Source organism: Medicago truncatula, chromosome 7, assembly GCF_003473485.1.
Source record: "Medicago truncatula cultivar Jemalong A17 chromosome 7, MtrunA17r5.0-ANR, whole genome shotgun sequence".
NCBI classification, from domain to species: domain Eukaryota; kingdom Viridiplantae; phylum Streptophyta; class Magnoliopsida; order Fabales; family Fabaceae; genus Medicago; species Medicago truncatula.
Window position 1 is genome coordinate 4,729,810 of NC_053048.1, and position 23,784 is coordinate 4,753,593.

Consider the following 23,784-nt stretch of genomic DNA (forward strand, 5'->3'; position numbering starts at 1 on the left):
AGTGATGTTCATAACTAACTTGCAGCGGATAAAAATAGAGAGAAAGAGAGAGAGAGAGAGAGAGAGAGAGAGAGAGAGAGAGAGAGAGAGAGAGAGAGAGAGAGAGAAGAAAGACACAAAGCAATTATACAGGTTCCTTTCACAAACCGGAAGTATTCCTGTCCCCCTTGCACTTCAAAGGAGAGTTCACTAAAAATGTAATATCTGATTACAACTGCTCACTGCTAAACTTAGCAAGAGACTTCAAATTGCTCAAGCACAACTACAAGAGACTTCCTATGCTCCTGAGCACAATCAAGAGACTTCTTATGCTCAAGCACAATTGCAAAGAGACTTCTAATCAAACAGAATTACAAAGAAAAATGTTTGAGGTTGAACACTTGATATACAGTCAGTGGTGTTCACAATACAAATCAGATACAGACTCTTAAGACTCTATAATTTCTAAGATATGAACTTTGAAAAAGAAATTCTAAGTGAACTTTTGAATGCAGAACAATTTCAGTAGAGTTTTGGTACTAGTAAACTGTTGTTGAGTCCTTGCCAATCTCTAAGTCTTCCCTCCTTTATATAGAGGTGTGAAAGAGACGTTGTGAATTGCCAACACATCAAAATAGAGTCGTTTGAAGCTTTGATCAATCACCAATGATCTTTTTCCTGATATGGTTATTGTCCTATGAAGGATCAATTTCAAATCCATTCCAATTGTGAAGGAAAATCGTTGCAGGCAGAGCTGTTTTTCTTGTCTTGTAGCAGAGACAAAAAGAGAGTAGTGGAGGTAGCGGTTGTACACTTCGTACAATTGTACTTTAAGTTTTCTGCAATGCTTAGACGAGATTAAATCCATTGAACAACCTTTGAAGCTTTAAGTCTTGCATCTCCTGATGAACTTCAGCTTCTGATGCGATGCTTCTGATGACGTCATCACTTCAGGAGCACTATACTTCAGGAGCACTTCTCTTTAGATGCTTCAAGCTTCCTTTTTGTTGATTTCATTGCTCTCTTTCGTTCTTCCAGAACCTATTTAAGATGTCAAATTTTTGTCTATGGTCCTATACACTTGAACAAATATTAGCATATCCAATTGACAATTTTTAATACCTTGTTATCATCAAAACTCTCAAAGGGTAATATTAAACACATTTTGTTCCAAAAAAATATAATAAAATTCCTTTGAAAAAAAGATTATAAAATTAAATGGAACCTCCTTAAAAAATTAAATGGAACGGTTCAAAAAAATTAAATAAAATAAAGTTAAATGAAAGAAAAAAACATATTGAAATATAATATTAAAAAATAAAAGAAAAGGTTCCCAGCGTGAGTTGAAAAGAGGTGCTTTTGAAATAAATTGTCGAGAAGTAGTTTTATGCATTCAAAAAAAGTATTTTTTTTAGTAAGTACTTATTGATATTGTGTTTGGCCTAACTTCTCCTTAAAAATGTGGAGAAGTTGGAAAAAAGCCGGGTCAAAAGATATCTTAGTCTCCCACAATGGCAATTTAGAAACAACTGAATTTGGAAGAAAAAATTGAAAAATAGTTAAAAATATAAAAATTGAAAAATAGTTAAAAGATATTAAAAATATAAAAATTAAAAAATAATTAAAAAAATTGGTTCGGGGCAAAAATGAAAATTCATAGGCCATTGGTGAGTTGGCACTCAACCAAAGCCATGAATTATGAAATTACCAAATTGCCTCTCGTAAGAGCAAAAATAGAAATTCATATGGCATCAATTTTAATAAATAGTATATAGATAATGGAAAATGCTATTTCTCTAGAAAAATGCTAATACAATACTTATGTTCTTTCTTATGTTTTTCTTCTCTTTTATTTCTTTTGTCGTGGATTGGGCATAGCCCCCAATTCTTTGTATTTCTTTTTCTATTTATTATAAATATATTTGTATTTTATTTGGGGTATTTTAGGATGTCACCTAATTGAGATGTCTTTTTTTTTTTTTTTTTTTTGTAGTGGTTAGGGGTTGAACTCCGGACCTTACGTGTTTTATGCATTGTTCCAACCAGCTGAACTAAGCTCACGAGGACACCTAATTGAGATGTCTAACTACCACTTTAATGCAAGTTCATACTCTTCGTTTATCAAAAAAAGAAAATGCTTCATCCTTACAGTGGTTTATATAAACTAACAGTACTTAATAAACAAGTAATAACACTCAAAAGTTTTTTGTCAAATAAAAAAAAAAAAAAAACACTCAAGAGCCTATTTAGTATTTTTCATAAATATAGATCACTTATATATATTGTAGCATTATGCAGCCATCATTATTTTTGTTTGTCTAAGTTTCACATTCGACTGTGTAACTGAGTCTTATTCTCTGGTCTTGATTGTTCCTCATGGCAGTCCAATATGCAACTCAACTTCATTGTATGCATGGAAGTGACTTGCAATGAGACAGAGAGGAATGCACTCCTCAGCTTCAAGCATCGATTGTCTGACCCTTCAAAAAGGCTTTCATCATGGTCTGATGCCGACGATTGCTGTCGTTGGATGGGAGTTCGATGCAACAACATCACAGGCCGAGTCATGGAACTCGATCTTAGCACACCTCTTGACTCTCCATACATGCAATTGAGTGGTGAGATTAGTCCTTCCTTGTTAGAACTAAAATGTTTGATTGATTTGGACTTGAGCTTAAATTACTTTGTCCATACTAAAATACCAAGCTTTTTTGGCTCTATGGAGAGGTTAATTATTACCTAGACCTTAGTTTAAGTGGTTTCATGGGACATATCTCTCATCAGCTAGGAAATCTCTCAAACCTAAAGTACCTTAATCTTGGATTCAATTATCCTCTTGAAATATATAATCTTGAATTGATTACAAAACTTCCTTCTTTAGAACACTTTGATTTAAGTGGTGTAGACCTTCAAAAAGAAACAGATTGGTTTGAACTATTGAGTAATTCAATTCCTTCTCTTTTAGAATTACATTTGGAAAATTGCTAAATTGATAACATAAAACCAGCAATGAAAACAAATTTCACAAATCTCCAAGTCTTTGATCTTTCAAATAACAATCTCAATCATGAAATCCCTTCATGGTTCTCCAATCTAAGTACAAAACTCTTGTCCAACTTGATTTGATTAGTAACTTTCTACAAGGAGAAATTCCTCAAATCATCTCAAATCTTCAAAACTTAAAAGACTTTAATTAGACCTTCAAAGAAACCAACTCAGTGGTGCACTTCCTGATTCATTAGACCAACTTAAGCATCTTGAAGTTCTAGATCTTAGTAACAATACCATTGTCCATTCAGTTCCCTCGACATTTTCAAATTTATCATCATTGAGGACATTAAATATTGGTCACAATCAACTGAATGGTACAATTCCCGAGAGTTTAGGGTTCCTTAGAAACTTGCAGGTATTAAACCTTGGAGCTAATTCCTTAACTGGTGGAATGTCTGCAACTCTTGGAATTCTATCAAACTTTGTGACATTAGACCTTTCATCGAATTGTTTGGAAGGACCAATCCAAGAAAAAAGTCTCGAAAAACTTTTCGAATTAAAGGAACCACGTTTGCCTTCGACCAATGTGTTCCTCAATGTCGAATCGAGTTGGACTCCCGTTTTTTTAACTTGAATATGTTTTACTGAGTTCCTGTGGAGTAGGTCCCAAGTTTCCGTCTTGGTTGAAAATGCAAAGTTCCGTCAAATTGAAGTGCTTACAATGTCGAATTCTGGTATTTTTGATTTGGCTCCATGTTGGTTTTGGAATTAGACTTTGCAGATTTAATTTCTAAAACTTGAGTTCTAATCATTTCAAAGGTAGATTGCCAAGTGTGTCTACAAATATTGATGTGTTAAATATTGCCAATAACTCAATTTCAGGTCCAATTTCTTCAACTTTTCTATGCAAAAAAATGAATTTTGAGAACAAGTTAACTGTGCTTGATGTTTCAAATAACTTGTTATCTGGTGATCTTGGTCACTGTTGGATACATTGGCAAAATTTAATGCACTTGAATTTAGGAAGAAACAATTTGTCTGGTGAAATTCCAAATCCCATCGGTTTTTTATCTGAACTTGAATCTTTGCTACTAGATGACAATGATTTTTATGGATCCATTCCTTCCACTCTGCAAAATTGTTCTATGAAGTTCATTGACTTGGGAAATAACAAACTTTCTGACACATTGCCATCTTGGATTTGGGAAATGCAATATCTAATGGTTCTTCGTTTGCGATCTAATGAATTCAAAGGTTGCATTACTCAAAAGATGTGCCAACTTTCGTCCCTTATTGTGCTAGATATTGCCAACAATAGCCTATCAGGAACAATCCCCAATTGTTTGAATGAAATGAAAACACTGGCGGGTGAAGATGATTTCTTTGCCAACCCTTTAAAATATTTCTATGGTTTTGGCTTTAACTATAACAATTACAAAGAAAGTCTTGTCCTTGTTCCAAAAGGAGATGAGTTGGAGTATAGAGACAATTTGATACTTGTGAGAATGATTGATCTTTCAAGTAATAATCTTTTTAGAACTATTCCACCTCAAATTTCGAAGCTATCTGCACTTCGGTTTTTGAACTTGTCTCGAAACCGTCTTTATGGAGATACCAAATGACATGGGGAAAATGAAATTGTTAGAATCAATTGATCTTTCATTGAACAAAATTTCATGTCAAATACCTCAAAGTATGTCTGATTTGTCATTTTTAAGTTTCCTGAATCTATCAAACAACAACTTATCAGGAAGAATTCCAACTAGCACTCAACTTCAGAGCTTTGAAGCACTTAGCTATGCATGTAATCCTTAGCTATGTGCTCCTCCTGTGATGAACAATTGTACCAAACTTAAACAAGTTTTGGAGGGTGGAAATTCCGATGCAGGTTTCTTCAACACATCAGATTTCTACATAGGAATGGGAGTTGGATTTGCAGCAGGGTTTTGGGGGGTTTGCATTGCTACTTTCTTGATCAGAACTTGCAGGCATGCTTATTTTCATTTTCTTGACCGCTTGAAAGATCTTGTTTATGATACCTTTGTCTTTATCTGTCAAGAGGGATGAAAATGTGGGAATTGGACCATACCGCCGCTAGGAGTCTGGTCGATATTGAAGTTGTATTGAAGTCTCGTATTGTTAAGATTACCACGATGTTGACACTTATTGTTTGTACTGGGTTTGTGTTATTGGTGTCTTTAAATAATATAAACTTAATTACATTTTTGTTCATTTAACTTAGTTTTAGTCCTTTCATAATTTTATGAGCTATCTCCAGTATGTTTCTTATCATGTGCTTAGAGGAATCAAACCAAACAAAACGCTATACAAAACCAAATAAAAAAATCCAAACCAACAGAGGGAATAACAATCAAAACAGAAATACTCAGATAGACGAACCGCAATAAAGTGAGCATCAACCAAAGAAAAAACAATCAAAGAAAAAGAGAAGAAATAACATACCAACAAAGAAAAGGGAAATAAAAGAGGAATCACACAACACACAATACTGTGTTTTTATTTATATATTGTGTTCTTTAACCATCCCTTCCTATCATACGATGATGTTTCTCATCCACTCAAAAAAAAATTGTGCAATTATGTTGCAAGTTATTGTGATGAAAAAATGGGGTGCTGTTCATAATTGGTTTGGTCAAAATAAAAACCAAATTAATGGGATGGTAATGATTTTTTTATACAACTTGCTAACATGGAAATAAGATTATGCATGTTTCTTACAGATTTTTTCATCAATTTAGAGCAGTTTCAACAATAGATTTGAAATAAAAGAGAAAAAAAAAATAAAAGTAAGAATTGAAAAGCTTACAACAATGGGAGAAACATTCAATCGTTTGATAGAGTAAGATTGACATCATCAAGAAGACACTACATTTTTAATTTCTAACAGAGTACTAACGGTGTTAAATGAAAAGGGATATAATATATATTTTAAAAGACCTTAGGGGAGGTTAATGTTTATTATAAAATTAAAGGGGTCTGGTTTTTCTGTGATTGTGTGATGTTACGCGTCTATTATGGTTGTATTCATCATATCGGCCAACAAATAGCATCACGAGCTTGGTTTATTCGGTCACGGTTTAATTAACGAAAGAGTTTATATTACAAGCAAGGATCCTAAACCGGCGTACAGTACAGTTTATATTGGAAAGAATGCATGAGCGTGCATATACGATCGGTTGACATGGATGTTTGAGTTGTTGTCGTCAACGGGTGGTTTGAACCGCAAATAGACGTTTGTGGTGTCATGCAAAACGAGCCTAAGGCCGATTGAACAGCCGATGATAAAAATAATTCCGATACAATTTGAAAGCAAGGAACACACTCATATTGGCCTTAGACGTATATGAGTGTCACTCGCTTTCATATTGTAAAATGACTAAAGCAATGTGGGACACTTGAGAACCCTCTATGGGGGTACCAAAGACGTTAAACAATCAAAGATTAATACACTTACTCAATAATATGAGTTGTTTCATATGAAATAAGATGAAAACCTCACTTCTATTCAAATGAGATTTACTCATATAGTTAATAAGCTACAAAACCTTGGTAAAACAATTTCAAACAAAGATTGAATTAATAAGGTCTTAAGATGTACGACTAGGGAATAGAAACCAAAGGTTATCGCCATCAAGGAGTCTCGAAATCTCAACACTCTAGACATCACCGTCTTATTTGGAAAGCTCAAGGAACATGAGCATGAAATGACAAGGTTGAAAGTTAGTGAGAAAAATGTTAAGAAGAAGGAGAAGAAGTTCATCGCATTAAAAGCCTCTTCTTCCAAGGTTACCTTTATGGTTCAATAAGATAGTGATTTCAATGAAGATTCACCTAACGAAGAGGAAATGGGGTTGATTGTAAGACGATACAATCACAAATTTCAAAAGAATGGTTTGAAACATAATGACAAAAACGGATTAATTTTAGGAAGGCTTCACTCAAATGAGAAAAATTTGAAAAAGGGTGTTTTTGAGTTATTTTGGGTGAGTGGTGATTTTGTGAAACAACAACTTATAATTAATTACATTTTGAGCGATTTTGGGTTATGTTATAAGTTATTTTGGGTAATAAACTTATAAGTTGATTTTAAAAAATAAAAAAAATAAAAAACTTTTTTTTTTTTTAAGAAACTAAGCTAGCTAACCTATATTGAAAAAGAGACAGAAAAAAAACTTATAAGTTGATGTTTCACAAAATGTAAAAGAACATCACTCCCTCCGTCCAAAAACATATAGTAATTTGAGAGTTTAGTAGCTTTTTTTTGTTTGTATAGACGAAATGACAGAGAATTGATTTTAACTTATATAAACCATTATTTACACTTGAATATAAGGCAAGCGGACAATAAGATGCGCTGCTAGACCTTTTTAGATGACAAAGCTAATCCTCGTAAACACAACATTCATGAATCTAGGAGACATGACATTGCTATGCATGAACTTTTGAACTCTATGTAGAAGGTCAACAACCTCTGGTGCTAGAAAACCAAAGTGTCAAAAGCAAATTATATAAAAGCATGTTGATTGTCAGAACACGCTTTCTCATGTTTGGCCACTTTGTTTGACGCAGCTTTTAGGGTTGTTTGTCCTACGGTAAAAGGCCCGACACCTAATCCCACAAGTGGTGAAACCCCAGTCAAGTCTACACATGCATGTTTTCCTCCTACCTATCCGTACACCATAACATCCGCTGGCCTGAGTGTTTATCTTCTATCTAGTGGGTCATTCAGGAAGTTCACAAGCACCTCTTTCTTCATTGATACTCCCGCCTATCTGAATATATCAAAAAGTACATCCCTAATAAAGTCGTGTGTGTACTTAAAGTCGGGAAGCTCCTTACAATGAACGACATGGTCCCCAAAAGTATCCAGGCACGCCTTACGACAAACATGACACACCTCATCAATAGAAAATAATGGAATCATAAGACGATATCTAAGGATAGTACGATACTCCATTGGTGACATATGCTGACCTAACATATCAATCGGGATAGCTAATGAAATAGTTATTGAAACTCACGCACAAATAAAAAGACTGAGGTTTAAATTCCAATCACGATGTACGGCTTAACAATATCAACATTTTACCGGTTGGCAGCTTTATATATATATATATATATATATATATATATATATATATATATATATATATATATATATATATATATATATATATATGCATCTATGACGTATGATTAATTCAGTGATAAAGACCACATTAAATTGAGATTTTCGTACCATTATTGAATTGGCAAGTGTCTTAGTCCAAGGGATTTGGCCACTTCCGTTTGATTGAATTGATCACTATCCGAAAGTTCAATCTAGATGAATGTGATTTTTCCTCTAATCGCTTTCCCACCCAATTCCAGTACCTCAATTTCTATCATATAGTTTTTCTTTGTTGTTGACTCTTTCAATGATAAATTCTTCAAAAAAAAAAAAAAAAAGAGACTCTTTCAATGATAATGAAACCTGCCCGAATTATTTAAGACTTTGCTTTTATTTTTGGATTGAGTACAAATTCGTGCTCAAGTGTGGTTGCTTTCTTTTCATGACTTTTTTTGGTTCCTTAAAAAAAAAAAACTTCATTGGCCTTTTTGTTTTGTATTAAGTTACGAGTGCAATGCAAACATATCCATGTGTTTGATTTACTTTGTCTTATCGTCAAATTCCCTAAACAAGATTAGTAATTGATAAGATATTGTATGGATAGGAAATCAACTTACTTCATAACTAACTTTTATAAGAATTACTCTACTTAATAACTATTTGTAAACTTTAACTTTCATTGATCTAACTATCAAAATAATAGTTTTTATTGAGTAGATCAAATTTGTAAAGTTGAATCAAATTTGAAAAAATATTTGATATTTTATTACATAATGAAATTACATTCAACGTATTTTTTTAGTTGGAATTCAACGTATTTTAATGGCAAAGATGGATTGGTGTCATATGAATTTTCAAGCCGTGAATTTTTATGAAGTTAAGGGCTTGTATAATGCGCATCAATAGATCCTGGTAACGGGGGTCTCACAAATGTTAATTTTTAACTTGATTTTAAAAAAGTAGTGGATGACATTCAAATTGAAAAACCTAATAGATTAGGATATGACTTTTTTTTATTTCAAGGGATTAGTGATATACAAGTAAAATATTAACTAAATATCCTTTTTTTTTTAGGTAGTTTAACTAAAGAATAAAGATCCTATAACTACTAATATCCAACTTCAATATTTTTTAGTTATGTATGATTGATAAAATAATATAAAATATTTAATGTACAATTTATGAAATTTAATATCTAAGCAGGAAACATTGTAAATATTTATTTTTTCAAAAAAAAAATTGAAAAGAGTAATTTTTTTACAAAATATACTCCTGCAATAAGTTGATGGCTATCTATACTTCAAATCTATAGTTTTGTTTTACAATACATTATAGTGTTTTTTTGTTACTACATAATAGTGTTTAATATGGAAAAGATTTATTTATGAAATTTTAAAATAATAAATTGAGAACAAATAATACTTTATTAAAATTTATCAAAAATACGAGGATTCAGCGTTGGACCGGGTCTATATTAGATAACCCCTTCAAACTTTATATGTATTCGTGAATTAAATAGTTATAAAGTAACTCACATATTGATTGACCTAAATTTATCTTAGGTTTTATGAGCTAAGTGAATTCACACCTACAACTAAGATTGAGATCAAGATATTAATGAAATTCAATTAAAGAACAATCTTTTGAGAGAACCCAAGTTGTATCATTACTGGAATACTCCATCCGTCCCAAATTGTACGACGTTTTGACCATTTCACACGTATTAAGAAATGTAATTAATATTGTGTGGGGAAGAGAAATTATGAGTTGATTTACAAAATTATCCCTTAATAAATGGTATGGAAAAGATAAATGAAATAATTGAAAGAAGAGGGAGTAATTAATAGTTAAGGATATAATAGGAAAAGTAACATTAATATTTCATTGGTTTTGTAAAGCGACATATAATTTAGTACAATTTTTTTTTAAAGCGACATACAATTTAGGACGGAACGTATTGGTCAAACTTTAATCGTACCTCCAAACAAATTTCAAATTTTCATGTGTTTTTTTTTTTTCTTGAGAACAGAAGGGTTAATAACCACAAATATTAAACTCACCTACAAAAACCAAAAAACCAAATGCAAATGTTGGAGACAATTCAACTGCTACCTCTGCTTCTTCATCTGCATTCTGGTAGCTATTCAAAAAAGTGAGAGAGATTAATCACGAGATCTGAGCTAGGGCTTATGTTCATGGGACCATTTTTGTTGGACCATAATGTATTGTCATGTGTATGTTAGTTACCCTTATGGCCCCATAACACAAGCAGTTAATTGGTCAATTTTTCAGATAATGTCTTTAGAGATTCCATTCAGTAGAGTCTCTTCCCTTAGTTGCAACTTTTCTTTATTTTTTTCTTCAATCTTATTCTTCAACTCTATGTGTTACAAGTATCCAGATGGCGATAACAGAAGAAAGAAACTTCAGAGACAGTTTAAAAATTATGTAAATGATCCTTTTGCATTTCCCTTTCAGAAAGGAGTGTTTAAGAACAATGTTTTTTTGTCTTTCTTTCATCTTCATTCTTCATTCTTTTGCTTTTGTTCATATTATATATTCTTTCTTGTTTTCTTCTTATATTCTTGAACTTGTTGTATTGTTTTGTGTTTTATTGAAATTATTGTGTGCTATTGTCTCGTCAATATTCTCAGGTTTTTTTTATGGAAAAGCTGCTTCAACTGAATTAACTTTTTTAACAAATTCAAGTTTTTCCCTAAAAAAAAAAAGAAACAAATTCAAGAAGTTTTATCTTATATGTTTACTTTAATTTCTTCTTAGTGTTGGGATATTTCTTCGACCTTTAATGGCAGAAAATATATTGTTCTTCTCCAACATAAAGCATTTATGTTTTAGGGTTTCACGTACGAAAAGGAATTCGAGCAATCACTACTTTTCTTCTTTTATTTTTTATGGACTTAAAAAGATGCCAGCTGGGTCACTTCTCTTTCCTTCAAAATTATTGAAAATTGTCTCTTTTGAAATATCATATTCTAGATATTTTTATTCTTTTACGTTTCAAGTTATGCGAAAATGAGAATAACCAACAAAAAAAAGTTACGCTAAAATCAGAAGACTTGTTTCTGGTATTCAAGAGTTTCAAAACTAATTGTTTCACACCAACATTTAGGTTGATTAAGTTTTATGAGTTTATACCAGTCTATACACTTTTTACAACGGTTAGAAATTGGTGTACAAGGGTACAAAATTAATGTAAAATACCCAAAATCAAAAAATAATGTACAAAATGGATGTAAAATACCCACAAAAAAATAATTATTGATTTTTTTTTTTTGAAAGATAATTATTGATGTTTGTTATTATAGTGATTTTTTTTTTTTACCAACAAAAATTGTATTAAGCTGGAAAAGAAAAGCAATCGGTACTTTACTTATAAACCGGGATTAATAAGTACGATGGGTATTTGACACATCAAAGCAAATTAAATACAGTAAGCATCACCAAGAGGCATTAGTGAGAATACAATATATTTCTTCCTTCAAAAAAAAAAAAAATACAATATATTTCTTAAACCGAATCTAAAGTTTTAGCATGTTTTCTTATTATTTTTTATGGAGTGTTGATTATTTCACATAATCAGATTTTATGGTAGGTCATTTAAAACATGTCACATCACTATTTTTAGTTTAAAATTGGATGAAATGACCAAAACCAAATAAGTTTTAATTGAAGGGATCAATTTCAGGAGCGGGTAACAAATCGGTCATCAAAACTGTACTTTGAAGTCAATTCCAATAATTTTTTTGATTATATCTACCACTTCTTACACTACCCAAGCCTTTGAGGAGAAAATGAATTCATTTATTACAATATGACAGAGCAACATAAAGAGTGGTTTGCTTATAAAAAAATAAAAAGATAAATAAATAATTTTTTTGAAGGAAAGATAAATAAATAAATAAAGACTGGTAATTTATTTTTAGCATCAAAGGTAAAATGTATTGGTGAAAAAATTAAAGAAAGAAAAGGGATGATATTTTATATACACAAGAACAGCTGATAATTTGTTCTTGGGGTATGATTTTTTCAGCTATTTGTGGTCTCTTTTTCGTAATTGGTTAGATATCTCTTCAACTGATCGGTCTTGTATTTTATATCATTTGTATCAGTTTGCTTATTTTGGAGGGCATTCAAGATCTCTTAGAATTTCGTTTAAGTTGTTTTGGTTTTCTTGGGTATGAGTGATATGGAAAGAAAGAAATATTAGAGTATTTTACTCAGAAGGAAAAAAATGTTCTATCAGTTGTTAGACAAGTTTAAACTACTTTCTTTTTTATAGTTGAAAGCACATAATTTTTTTGCTTTTGATTATCATTATGATGATTAATCTTTTGTTTTGCATTGGTTCCAACCTGTAATGTTTCTTTCTTTTTGGCCTCTTGCTTGACAAACTGTTGAATTGTTGTATTCTTTTGGCGTGTTTCCATGTCACTACCTGTGCTCCGTAATTTGTTGATTTTTTGTTAATATATATCATTTTGGTTTGATAAAAAAAATTATATACACAAGAACAATATTAATTTGCAAATATATTTGCTATCATTGCCAAAATAGAATAAAAATTAAGTTTGTTTGTGCAACATATTCACATGATTTAACTGACTTTGTCTTGAAGAAAGCATGCATGCGTCATTAATCATGCGATGAATATAACACTTGTGAGGGTCAGCTCAGGACAAAAGCTTCAAGTTTGCCCCCATGCATATCTCTCTGCAAAAGTTGTGTGGTCCTATTTCTTCTCGGTGGAGAGAGGTTTATAAAAAAAGATAGATACCATAACCTAATTGGTCCCTACCCTATTTTGCATTCCTTTCTCCAAATTGCAGCTACCAAACTCAAAGATGATTAAATAGGAAATATATGATTCACAAATGACTCATTTGTTAAAAAATAATAATTTATCCCCACAAAATGAATGACCCTTTCAATTTTGATACTTTCAATTTTGGCCCAATATCTTGACAATGTGTTTATACGTTGCAGCAATCCTCACCTCACAAGTCGGTTTTATGGGGTTGTGTTAGACCCAACTACGATTTCTAAGATTGTATCAGAGCCTTTTCAAGATCCATTGGGTCACCTGCTATCAGATTTCCGTTATCAGACCACCAACCAGTTATGTCCACAAACCAACCTAATAGTGTTGGTCGTGAGGAGTGTGTTAAGAGTCTCACATCAGATACAAGATGGCCTGCTAATATGTTTATAAGTGGGGACAATCTTCACTTCACAAGCTGGTTTTGTAGGATTGTGTTAGACCCGACCACAATTTCTTAAAGTTTTTTTTTTTTTGAGAGAGAGAATTAATATTACTTTGGATAAATACTCCTCTATTCACATACATACTAAATATTTTAGTTATATATGCTTATCTAAAATGGGTATGGATTTCTCAAACTATATCTTCTAAATCCTCTCCATGTGATATGATACCTTTGCGTGTTTTTTATTTTATCTCTTTTTCATCTTCTTTTACCTTTTCATTTTACTTTTGAATCAAAAAGAATCAAAAACCATAACATTAACATCATGTGTGTCAACTTTGCAAGTTGATTATCTATCTTTTGTCATGTGATTGATCCTGCTTTCAATAAGCCCTCCATGGCTCTAAACTGCAGTTACTACACTTCATTGTCAGCATTTATATAAACTCAAACATTCTCCTTGCATTAATTGTGATTTAAGTTCTAACTTAGACTTTCTTAGTTAATAAATTATATCACAAATTCTCAAAGGTATGTAAGTAAAATACAAGTGTTAAAGAGTCCTACATCGGATAAGAGATGGTCTGATAATGTGTTTAATTATAAGTGGGGACAATCCTTACCTTACAAACCAGTTTTTTGAAGTTGTGTAAGACCCAACCACAATTTCTAAGAACAAGAAATGCTAACGACTGTCCTAAATGCACTCAACTTTTTATGAGATCTTATACAATTCAATGCATCAAAAATTGAAGTATTAAACTTTTACAGTAAATAGTTTTTAAATTAAAAATTCTTAAAAAACGATTTTAAGACACTTGTTATCAAAACCCTCTAATTATAATAGCAGTTGACAAAGGGTTTGATCTAAACAACAAAAAGCACAGTATTTTCTTTGATGATGTTTGGCTTGCTTCTTTTGAACACCATGTGATGCCCTCAGTTATTAAACCTTTTGTAGATGTCGATAAAGTGTTGTACTCTAGCCGCTTTTCGAAGTGTCCAACAATGGTCCCCTCTTGAGGACTATTTACTGCATGTGTTCACTTGATTTTCACCCTATGTAACTAATGAGTACTATGAGTAACATTTTACACATAACACCCAAACATATACAAGTGGACAAAGATTGCTTACTCTTTCAAATTAAATAGGGCCATCCATAAGTTTTAATTTGGACACTAGCTAGTTATTGAAGAAAAACTATCAATTTTCTATTAAAAAATGAATTTTGAACTTTTAAGAAATTGAACTTTTCTAATTAAAACAAAATTTCAAAGACACTTGTTAGTATTATTCAATAAAATCATTTTCATGGGGTATTGTGAATTCGGTCTCAAATTTCACACCAATACAAACTATGAAGTATGAAGCAAGTATCAATGCCAACCAATAACCAAATATAAATAAACCACAAGCAATAACAACAATATAGACCTAGTCTATAAACCAAGTGCATAGCAAAACCACAATTCAACCAAAGGATAAACAAGATAAAGAGAGTAAAGAAAATATAACAACACCAAGAAATGTTCACCCAGTTCGGTCCAACTTAACCTACTCTGAAGAAGAGATTGATCTCTCCAATCCACTCTCAATGAGTTCTTACAAAGAGATACAAATGGGTTACAAGAAATTAGCTTCAATAAGCTCACAAAGAACAACCCTAATTTCTACTCATTTTCCCAATCTCACCAATCAACAAGACACTCATGATTTTCACTCTCCCAAGGTGTTTACAATTGTTTCCCAACTCTAGAATCTAACCCATAAAAGAGAACCAATCCTTAGCCTTTGATTTCACTAAGGATCTTATCTTTTGGTTTCACAAGACTCACCAAAGTTGCTCACAAATGACTCTCCACTCATGTGTTTCCCAACCCCATGAATCTTCCCCAAAAGGCACCAACCCTTTCCCAAGAGCTCCCTCTTTTGGTTCTCACATCTTGAAGCTTTGAACCTCACCCAAAAACCCTCAACCTTTAGTATCTAAAACCCTAAAAGTTCCATCCTTTGGTTTCCATGAGATTAACCAAGCTTACCCAACAAATGGGTCATAGAGTGCTTAAAACGTGTTTCAGATCTGTCAAATTCGTGTCATGTTTTCCCACATCGTGTCACGATTTGGCTTCTAGAGCACACCCATTCACGGCCTTGAAAATCGTGTCACGATCCCAAAATCGTGTCACGATTCCAACACTTTCTCAATTTTCATTTTTGAGCCACATCTCAACAATTCTCCACCTTGACTCTAAAATGATGATGATGTTAATTTAACCATCAACCACCATTCTCCTTATCCTTGCCTTGAACAATCCCTCAAGACAAAACCAATCAAGTCCAAAGCCCCGCTTGAACCTTGATCCACAATCTGACCTCCACTTGCATCCAACCACCCTCGGTAATTCCACAAGCTTTCAAGTCCTATTCCTTGCATCCAACTACACTTTGTAGTTCCACAAGTTTTCACCTTTACCTCTTCAAACTTCGGAATGCCTTCCGCCTTCTTGAAGTTCCTTGCATCCAACTACACTAGGATTTTTAGATAGTTCCACAAGCCTACACCATAACCTCTTCGGCCCCCCGTAGTGATCAAACCCGTCCTCCCGAAGATTCACTTGCCTCCAATTACCATTGGTCTTTTCCGGTAATTCCACAAGTAATGCCATACATTCTTCCAACCCCGAAATGCCTTCTGTCTTCATGAAGAATTCACATGCTCACAACTAGAACATAAGCACCTAAGGCCTCAATAGTCGTACCGCTTCGGTGTCTTCAACTTGTCTCCTCCTAGTCTCACTAGAGAAACACTCCACCTCAAGTTGAGATTTCTGCACCTCAACTTCCAAACGCGTACACATACTCTGCCTTTACCTTGCAACTCCACCTCAAAGGTTGATCACGAGTATTCTGCACACCGCCCCTCCAAGCTGAACTTGACAATTGGGAACACACACATCACCGACACCACCATCATGACCTCCTCTCTTCACACTTAACCTTCTTTGATTGTGCTAGGTTGACTAACATCACCGTCTCAACCTTCAATGCTTCCATACACTTCCATTCAACCATGCTTGTTTCCATCTTCAAGATGTAACATTTATTACCCATGCTGCACACTTGACAAACTTCTCCCCTTGCCCAACGGTGGTGGCTAATTGTTGTGAATTCGGACTCAAATTTCACACCAATACAAACTATGATGTGTGGAGCAAGTATCAATGGCAACCAATAACCAAATGTAAATAAACCACAAGCAATAACAACAATATAGACCTAGTCTATAAATCAAGTGCATAGCAAAAACACAATTCAACTAATGGATAAACAAGATCAAGAGAGTAAAGAAAAGATAACAACACCAAGAAATGTTCACCCAGTACGGTCCAACTTGACCTACTCTACAGGAGAGATTGATTTCTTCAATCCACTATCAATGAGTTCTTATAAAGAGATACAAATGGGTTACAAGAAATTAGCTTCAATAAACTCACAAAGAACAACCTTAATTTCTACCCATTTTCCAAATCTCACCAATCAACAAGGCACTCATGATTTTCACTCTCCCAAGGTGTTTACAATTGTTTCCCAACTCTAGAATCTAACCCATAAAAGAGAACCAATCGTTAGCCTTTGATTTCACTAAGGATCTTCTCTTTTGGTTTCACAAGACTCACCAAAGTTGCTCACAAATGACTCTCCACTCATGTGTTTCCCAACCCCATGAATCTTCCCCAAAAGGCACCAACCCTTTCCCAAGAGCTCCCTCTTTTGGTTCTCACATCTTGAAGCTTTGAACCTCACCCAAAAACCCTCAACCTTTAGTATCTAAAACCCTAAAAGTTCCATCCTTTGGTTTCCATGAGATTAACCAAGCTTACCCAACAAATGGGTCATGGAGTGCTTAAAACGTGTTTCAGATCTGTCAAATTCGTGTCATGTTTTCCCACATCGTGTCACGATTTGGCTTCTAGAGCACACCCATTCACGGCCTTGAAAATCGTGTCTTGATCCCAAAATCGTGTCACGATTCCAACACTTTCTCAATTTTCATTTTTGAGCCACATCTCAACAATTCTCCACCTTGACTCTAAAATGATGATGATGTGAATTTAACCATCAACCACCATTCTCCTTATCCTTGCCTTGAACAATCCCTCAAGACAAAACCAATCAAGTCCAAAGCCCCGCTTGAACCTTGATCCACAATCTGACCTCCACTTGCATCCAACCACCCTCGGTAATTCCACAAGCTTTCAAGTCCTATTCCTTGCATCCAACTACACTTTGTAGTTCCACAAGTTTTCACCTTTACCTCTTCAAACTTCGGAATGCCTTCCGCCTTCTTGAAGTTCCTTGCATCCAACTACACTAGGATTTTTAGATAGTTCCACAAGCCTACACCATAACCTCTTCGGCCCCCCGTAGTGATCAAACCCGTCCTCCCGAAGATTCACTTGCCTCCAATTACCATTGGTCTTTTCCGGTAATTCCACAAGTAATGCCATACATTCTTCCAACCCCGAAATGCCTTCTGTCTTCATGAAGAATTCACATGCTCACAACTAGAACATAAGCACCTAAGGCCTCAATAGTCGTACCGCTTCGGTGTCTTCAACTTGTCTCCTCCTAGTCTCACTAGAGAAACACTCCACCTCAAGTTGAGATTTCTGCACCTCAACTTCCAAACGCGTACACATACTCTGCCTTTACCTTGCAACTCCACCTCAAAGGTTGATCACGAGTATTCTGCACACCGCCCCTCCAAGCTGAACTTGACAATTGGGAACACACACATCACCGACACCACCATCATGACCTCCTCTCTTCACACTTAACCTTCTTTGATTGTGCTAGGTTGACTAACATCACTGTCTCAACCTTCAATGCTTCCATACACTTCCATTCAACCATGCTTGTTTCCATCTTCAAGATGTAACATTTATTACCCATGCTGCACACTTGACAAACTTCTCCCCTTGCCCAACGGTGGTGGCTAATTGTTGTGAATTCGGACTCAAATTTCACACCAATACAAACTATGATGTGTGGAGCAAGTATCAATGGCAACCAATAACCAAATGTAAATAAACCACAAGCAATAACAACAATATAGACCTAGTCTATAAATCAAGTGCATAGCAAAAACACAATTCAACTAATGGATAAACAAGATCAAGAGAGTAAAGAAAAGATAACAACACCAAGAAATGTTCACCCAGTACGGTCCAACTTGACCTACTCTACAGGAGAGATTGATTTCTTCAATCCACTATCAATGAGTTCTTATAAAGAGATACAAATGGGTTACAAGAAATTAGCTTCAATAAACTCACAAAGAACAACCTTAATTTCTACCCATTTTCCAAATCTCACCAATCAACAAGGCACTCATGATTTTCACTCTCCCAAGGTGTTTACAATTGTTTCCCAACTCTAGAATATAACCCCCAAAAGAGAACTAACCCTTAGCCTTTGATTTCACTAAGGATCTTCTCTTTTGGTTTCACAAGACTCACCCAAGTTGCTCACAAATGACTCTCCACTCATGTGTTTCCAAACCCCATGAATCTTCCCCAAAAGGCACCAACCCTTTCCCAAGAGCCCCCTCTTTTGGTTCTCTAAGATTCACATCTTGAAGCTTTGAACCTCACCCAAAGACCCTCAACCTTTAGAATCTAAAACCCTAAAAGTTCCCTCCTTTGGTTTCCATGAGATTCACCAAGCTTACCCATTAAATGGGTCATGGAGTGCTTAAAACGTGTTTCAGATCTGTCAAAATCGTGTCACGTTTTTCCAAATCGTGTCACGATTTGGCTTCTAGAGCACACCCATTCACGGCCTTGAAAATCGTGCCTCGATCCCAAAATCGCATCACGATTCCAACACTTTCTCAATATTCATTTTTGAGTCACATCTCAACAAGGTGGTTTGGCATGTCGGAAAGCGAAAGAGACTCATTCATGTCACATTTTCATCCTTTCGCTTTCGCTTCCTTCATGTGCAATAATTTACACTAGATTTCAAACCTCAAGTAACACAATTTATATATCTTGCATACATAGTTTAACTATCTTGTAATCCACGTAATTTAAGGAATGATGTTTGTAATCTAGTGTAATTTATTGCACATGAAGGAAGTGAAAGCGAAAAGGACTCGTTCATGTCACATTTTCATACTCCCTCCGTCCTAAATTGTATGACGTTTTGGGCATTTCACACATATTAAGAAATGTAATTAATATTGTGTGGGAAAGAGATATTATGAGTTGTTTTACTAAATTGTCCTCTATAAATGATATGGGAAAGATAAATGAAGGAATTGAAAGAAGAGAGAGTAATAAATAGTTAAGGATATAATAGGAAAAATAACATTAATTTTTCATTAGTATTGTAAAACGACATACAATTTGGGACAAATATTTTTTCTAAAGTGACATACAATTTGGGACGGAGGGAGTAGTTTAAGTATCTTGTAAACCACATAATTTAAGTATCTTGTACACAATTATCTAATTGAAAAATCATTTCTTTTTCAATGGTTTTGGATACCGTTGTAAATATAACTCAAAATATTGCATCTATATTGTTATAATTAATTTTTTGGCTAAAGTGCATTTTTCCAATTGTATATTGCATCCATAATAGATCACATCCCATGCCTAAAACCATATTTAATTTCCAATTATTTGAGTCTCTCTTTTTAGTCTCTTCTCAATCACTATTTCCAATACCTTCATAGTATGGTTCATACGTTTAATCCCTTTATAACATGCGTAATTTTTTTATATCTCTTTCGTTCTTATAAATCGAAGTTAATGTGTTTCTTCTCAACTAGTCCAACAATTTCTTTGACCTCATGATCTCGTTAAAAATCTTCGCGATCCAACAAATGCTTGTATCTCTTGGAATTTCAACATACCTAGATATCATGTTTTTTGACTCAACTTCCTTATCATTATTCATCCTATAGAAGGTATAATCCAAATATCTTCTCATCTTATTTCAGCTTGTTTTCTTCTGACCAAGTGCATAAACAAACAAATAAATTCAAAGGCAAAGATAATGTAGCAGATCATTCCATATGAAGCAAATGATTTTTCAAATACTATTCAACGACATTATCCAATTGATGCAAAGTTTTCAAATTAAATCTGATCAAGATTCTCAAGAACGAATTTGACGAGTTGATTATATTCAAACAACAACTCTATTAGAATATAAAACTTCGAACAATTTACAAGACCCCAACCTCTGTCAAATTCAAAAGCCTTCAAACACTTAAAATATTCTTACCAACTTAGCATCTTTGAATTATCTTAAGTTTCAAAAGTTCATTGTTCTAAAAGTTAGTTTACCACTCTTAGAGTTTTGAAAGTTTAAACAATTACAAATCATTTGCAAAACTCTAATTGTATAAGTCCTCTTGTGTGAGGCAAGGAAGACTTTGACTTGTGTGTTGGAGAAATTGCAATCTTGTGTGATTATAGTGGAAAAATCTCTTGGAAGTTCAAGGAGACTGGATGCAACCTCGGATTGTGGGGTGAACAAGGATAACCTGTTGTTTGTCTCCCTGTCTCACTACTAAAAAAACAAAAATTAGTGAGGGAAAATATGAAATCCCTCTCTAATTCCTTCACTAAATTTTGCGACCAAAGAATTTGTGAGAAATTTTATGTTTTCCGTCACAAATTTCCCTCCCTAATTTTGCTTTTCCTAGTAGTGTTTCTGACTCTGATCGTCCTCTACATATCTTTCTGCTATGTTTTGTTAAAAACCGTTAGAAGATTTTTAGAAAAAAGCAACACAGTTCAACCCCCTCTTGTGTTTTTCTCACATTTGACACTTCAAAACCCCCGCCACTTATCACTTAAGGTGGAAATATGAGACTCATTTAAAATGTATAATCGATGGATGGGATGTCTAAATATGATCACCATGCATAATTTAAAATTGAATCACATTATGTTCAACCGGCCAAATTTTCAGAATATATATCAGCTATTTTATATATATATAATGATAATTATGAATGAAATGATTGCTCATTATGCCTGATCATAAAATGATAAGATGTAGACTACCATATTCATTTGACCAATAGGGAGCTGTGCCATTTGGCCACTTATGGACCATTGCTTTATCTTTCAGTGCGGCATGGTTTGATTCAATTCCCGTATCTTCCTTTTCCAACCTTGAAGGCTCAACTCAAATTCTTCACCAAGATTTTTTCATAGCTATCAAATCCAAACCAAGCTTGAAAAACTTCAAGTTTTGCTCTACGTTTGATCCAAAAGCACCATACAAACCATCCTTCATCAATTATAAGGTGTGCATATGGTATCATATATCTCTTCATATAAGTTAGCTAGATGCATATGTATTATCTTTTCTACTATAACTAGGGTTTTTGGTTATAATTTCAATTTGAAATTAAAATGTTTTGGGTGCCTAGATTTGTTCAACTGTTTGCTAGTTTGTGTTTTGTAGTTACACAATTATTACCGTTATCCCTTATTTTAATTTGATTTTGGTTTTCTCAATTATCTTATGGTATATAGCTAGGCATGTTTATAGTTAATTTGCTACAAAAATATATTTATCATATGGCATATACCTTGGCATGTTTCAATGGCTTATGCTATTTATATTAGATTTCTTTTTGAGAAGACTTAGTGCATTATATATCAACTAGTTTTATTTTATTAATTATTGATAATATTAGCAATATACATCATTTGTTTTTTATAATTAATAATCATATTTAACTTTATATTGGATGCAGATATATACTACTTACAAGAGAGTGAACAATCAAAAAGTGGAGGGACAAAATTCTCCATTTAGCAACCAACAATGAAGGACATTACAAGATGAATAAGAATTCAAAAGAAGATTTTCCATTGAAACAAGAGGTTCATCAAAATTCAAACGATCATGAAAAAGAAAAGGCGAATTCACCGTCATCAAGCTCCTTAGCTTCATCACAATGGCCAAGATTGAAAGATCCAAGAATTGTAAGAGTATCAAGAGCTTTTGGTGGAAAGGATAGACATAGCAAAGTATGCACAATAAGAGGATTGAGAGATAGAAGAGTAAGGCTTTCAGTACCAACAGCTATTCAACTTTATGATCTTCAAGATAGGTTAGGGCTTAATCAACCTAGCAAAGTTGTTGATTGGTTGCTCAATGCAGCTAAACAAGATATTGATCAACTTCCACCATTACCTAATTTTTCACCTGTAGGAACAAATTTCAACTTTGGTTTTCCATCTTCTAATGAACTCAACAATCAACAATTGTTCAATTTCAATAGGAACAATATTCATTGGGAAGGTTCAACTTCAAGTCAAAATTCTACTTGGAAATCAAACCCTAAAGAAGTATCAAGGGAATTGGTTAATGATAAACCAAATTACTTGATGAATAGTACTCAAGAAGAGGAAAATATTAACAAGCAAGGAAGCAATATTGAAGTTCCTACTGCAACTGTTTTTCCAAATAATAACAATATGTTACAAAGACCAAATCACCCTTCATTTCTTGGTTTATTAAACAATATGCCACTTGGTACGAATTACCAATGGGGAGGTACTTCCAATGATGCTGAAAATTCTTCTCAATTGGGAAACAATGGCTTTATTACATCTTTGCCACCAATGTTGTCTTTATCAACTGGAAATTCTTCTCAAATGATGTTAGGAACAACACAATCATATTTTTCTTCAAATGTTAATGCAATGGAGATGGATCATCATCATCAAAGAGAAATCCACAACCATCATTATCATCAAATGTTGAGTTCATCAAATTCTTCTCAGAATCCAATGACTAATTCTCTCAACAATCCATCCTTCAGTTTGGCCAAATTTCTACAAAACAGCAGAGAAAATTCATCCAATAAAGAACAAGAGTTCACTACAAAGTGATATTACATAAAGAAACAAATACAATGTTTATGTGAGTTCTCCTCTTCTCAAAATTTGAATGGTACATGAAGATTGTTGTGAGACTATATATTGTGATTTGAATAATCATTACATATTAGTTGTTTTGTGAGTGCATGTTTGGAGTTTCTATATAGTTTCTTTCAATTTTAGGTCACCCTTTAGTTTGAATCTATGGCTTTCTAAGGGTGTGGGTGATTTAGCAACTCTTTTTTGATTTAATAATTTATTGTTTGACTCAGATAATACACGTGCAAATTGGTTTACTCTCTAATCTACAATGAGAATGTTGTTCAAGATGATCATGTGTGGTGGATATTAATTTTCTATACCTATACCTATACCTATATATATAAAGGGGAATCATACCCTTCTTTAAACTATTCTAATTACAATATTATCTTTTGTACAATATTTTTTAAATATTTAACTAAAAAATCAATTAAAATCTCATTATTCCACCAAAATAGTAACAACATAAGTTAAATTTTTATTTGACTATGATATA

At 33.4% G+C, this 23,784-nt stretch overlaps 1 protein-coding gene and 1 pseudogene across 1 annotated transcript; both read left to right on the plus strand.

The window, feature by feature from the left end:
• Positions 1 to 2,303: 2,303 nt before the first annotated feature.
• On the plus strand, positions 2,304 to 4,592 carry LOC112416540 (receptor-like protein EIX2; annotated as a pseudogene).
• A 16,798-nt stretch (positions 4,593 to 21,390) lies between these two features.
• LOC25497543 (transcription factor TCP17) lies at positions 21,391 to 23,542 on the plus strand. Its single transcript, XM_013592145.3, has 2 exons — positions 21,391 to 21,658; positions 22,115 to 23,542. Exon 2 carries the CDS (start codon positions 22,203 to 22,205, stop codon positions 23,256 to 23,258), a length of 1,056 nt encoding a protein of 351 aa, XP_013447599.1. The 5' UTR covers positions 21,391 to 21,658; positions 22,115 to 22,202; the 3' UTR covers positions 23,259 to 23,542.
• Positions 23,543 to 23,784: the final 242 nt, after the last annotated feature.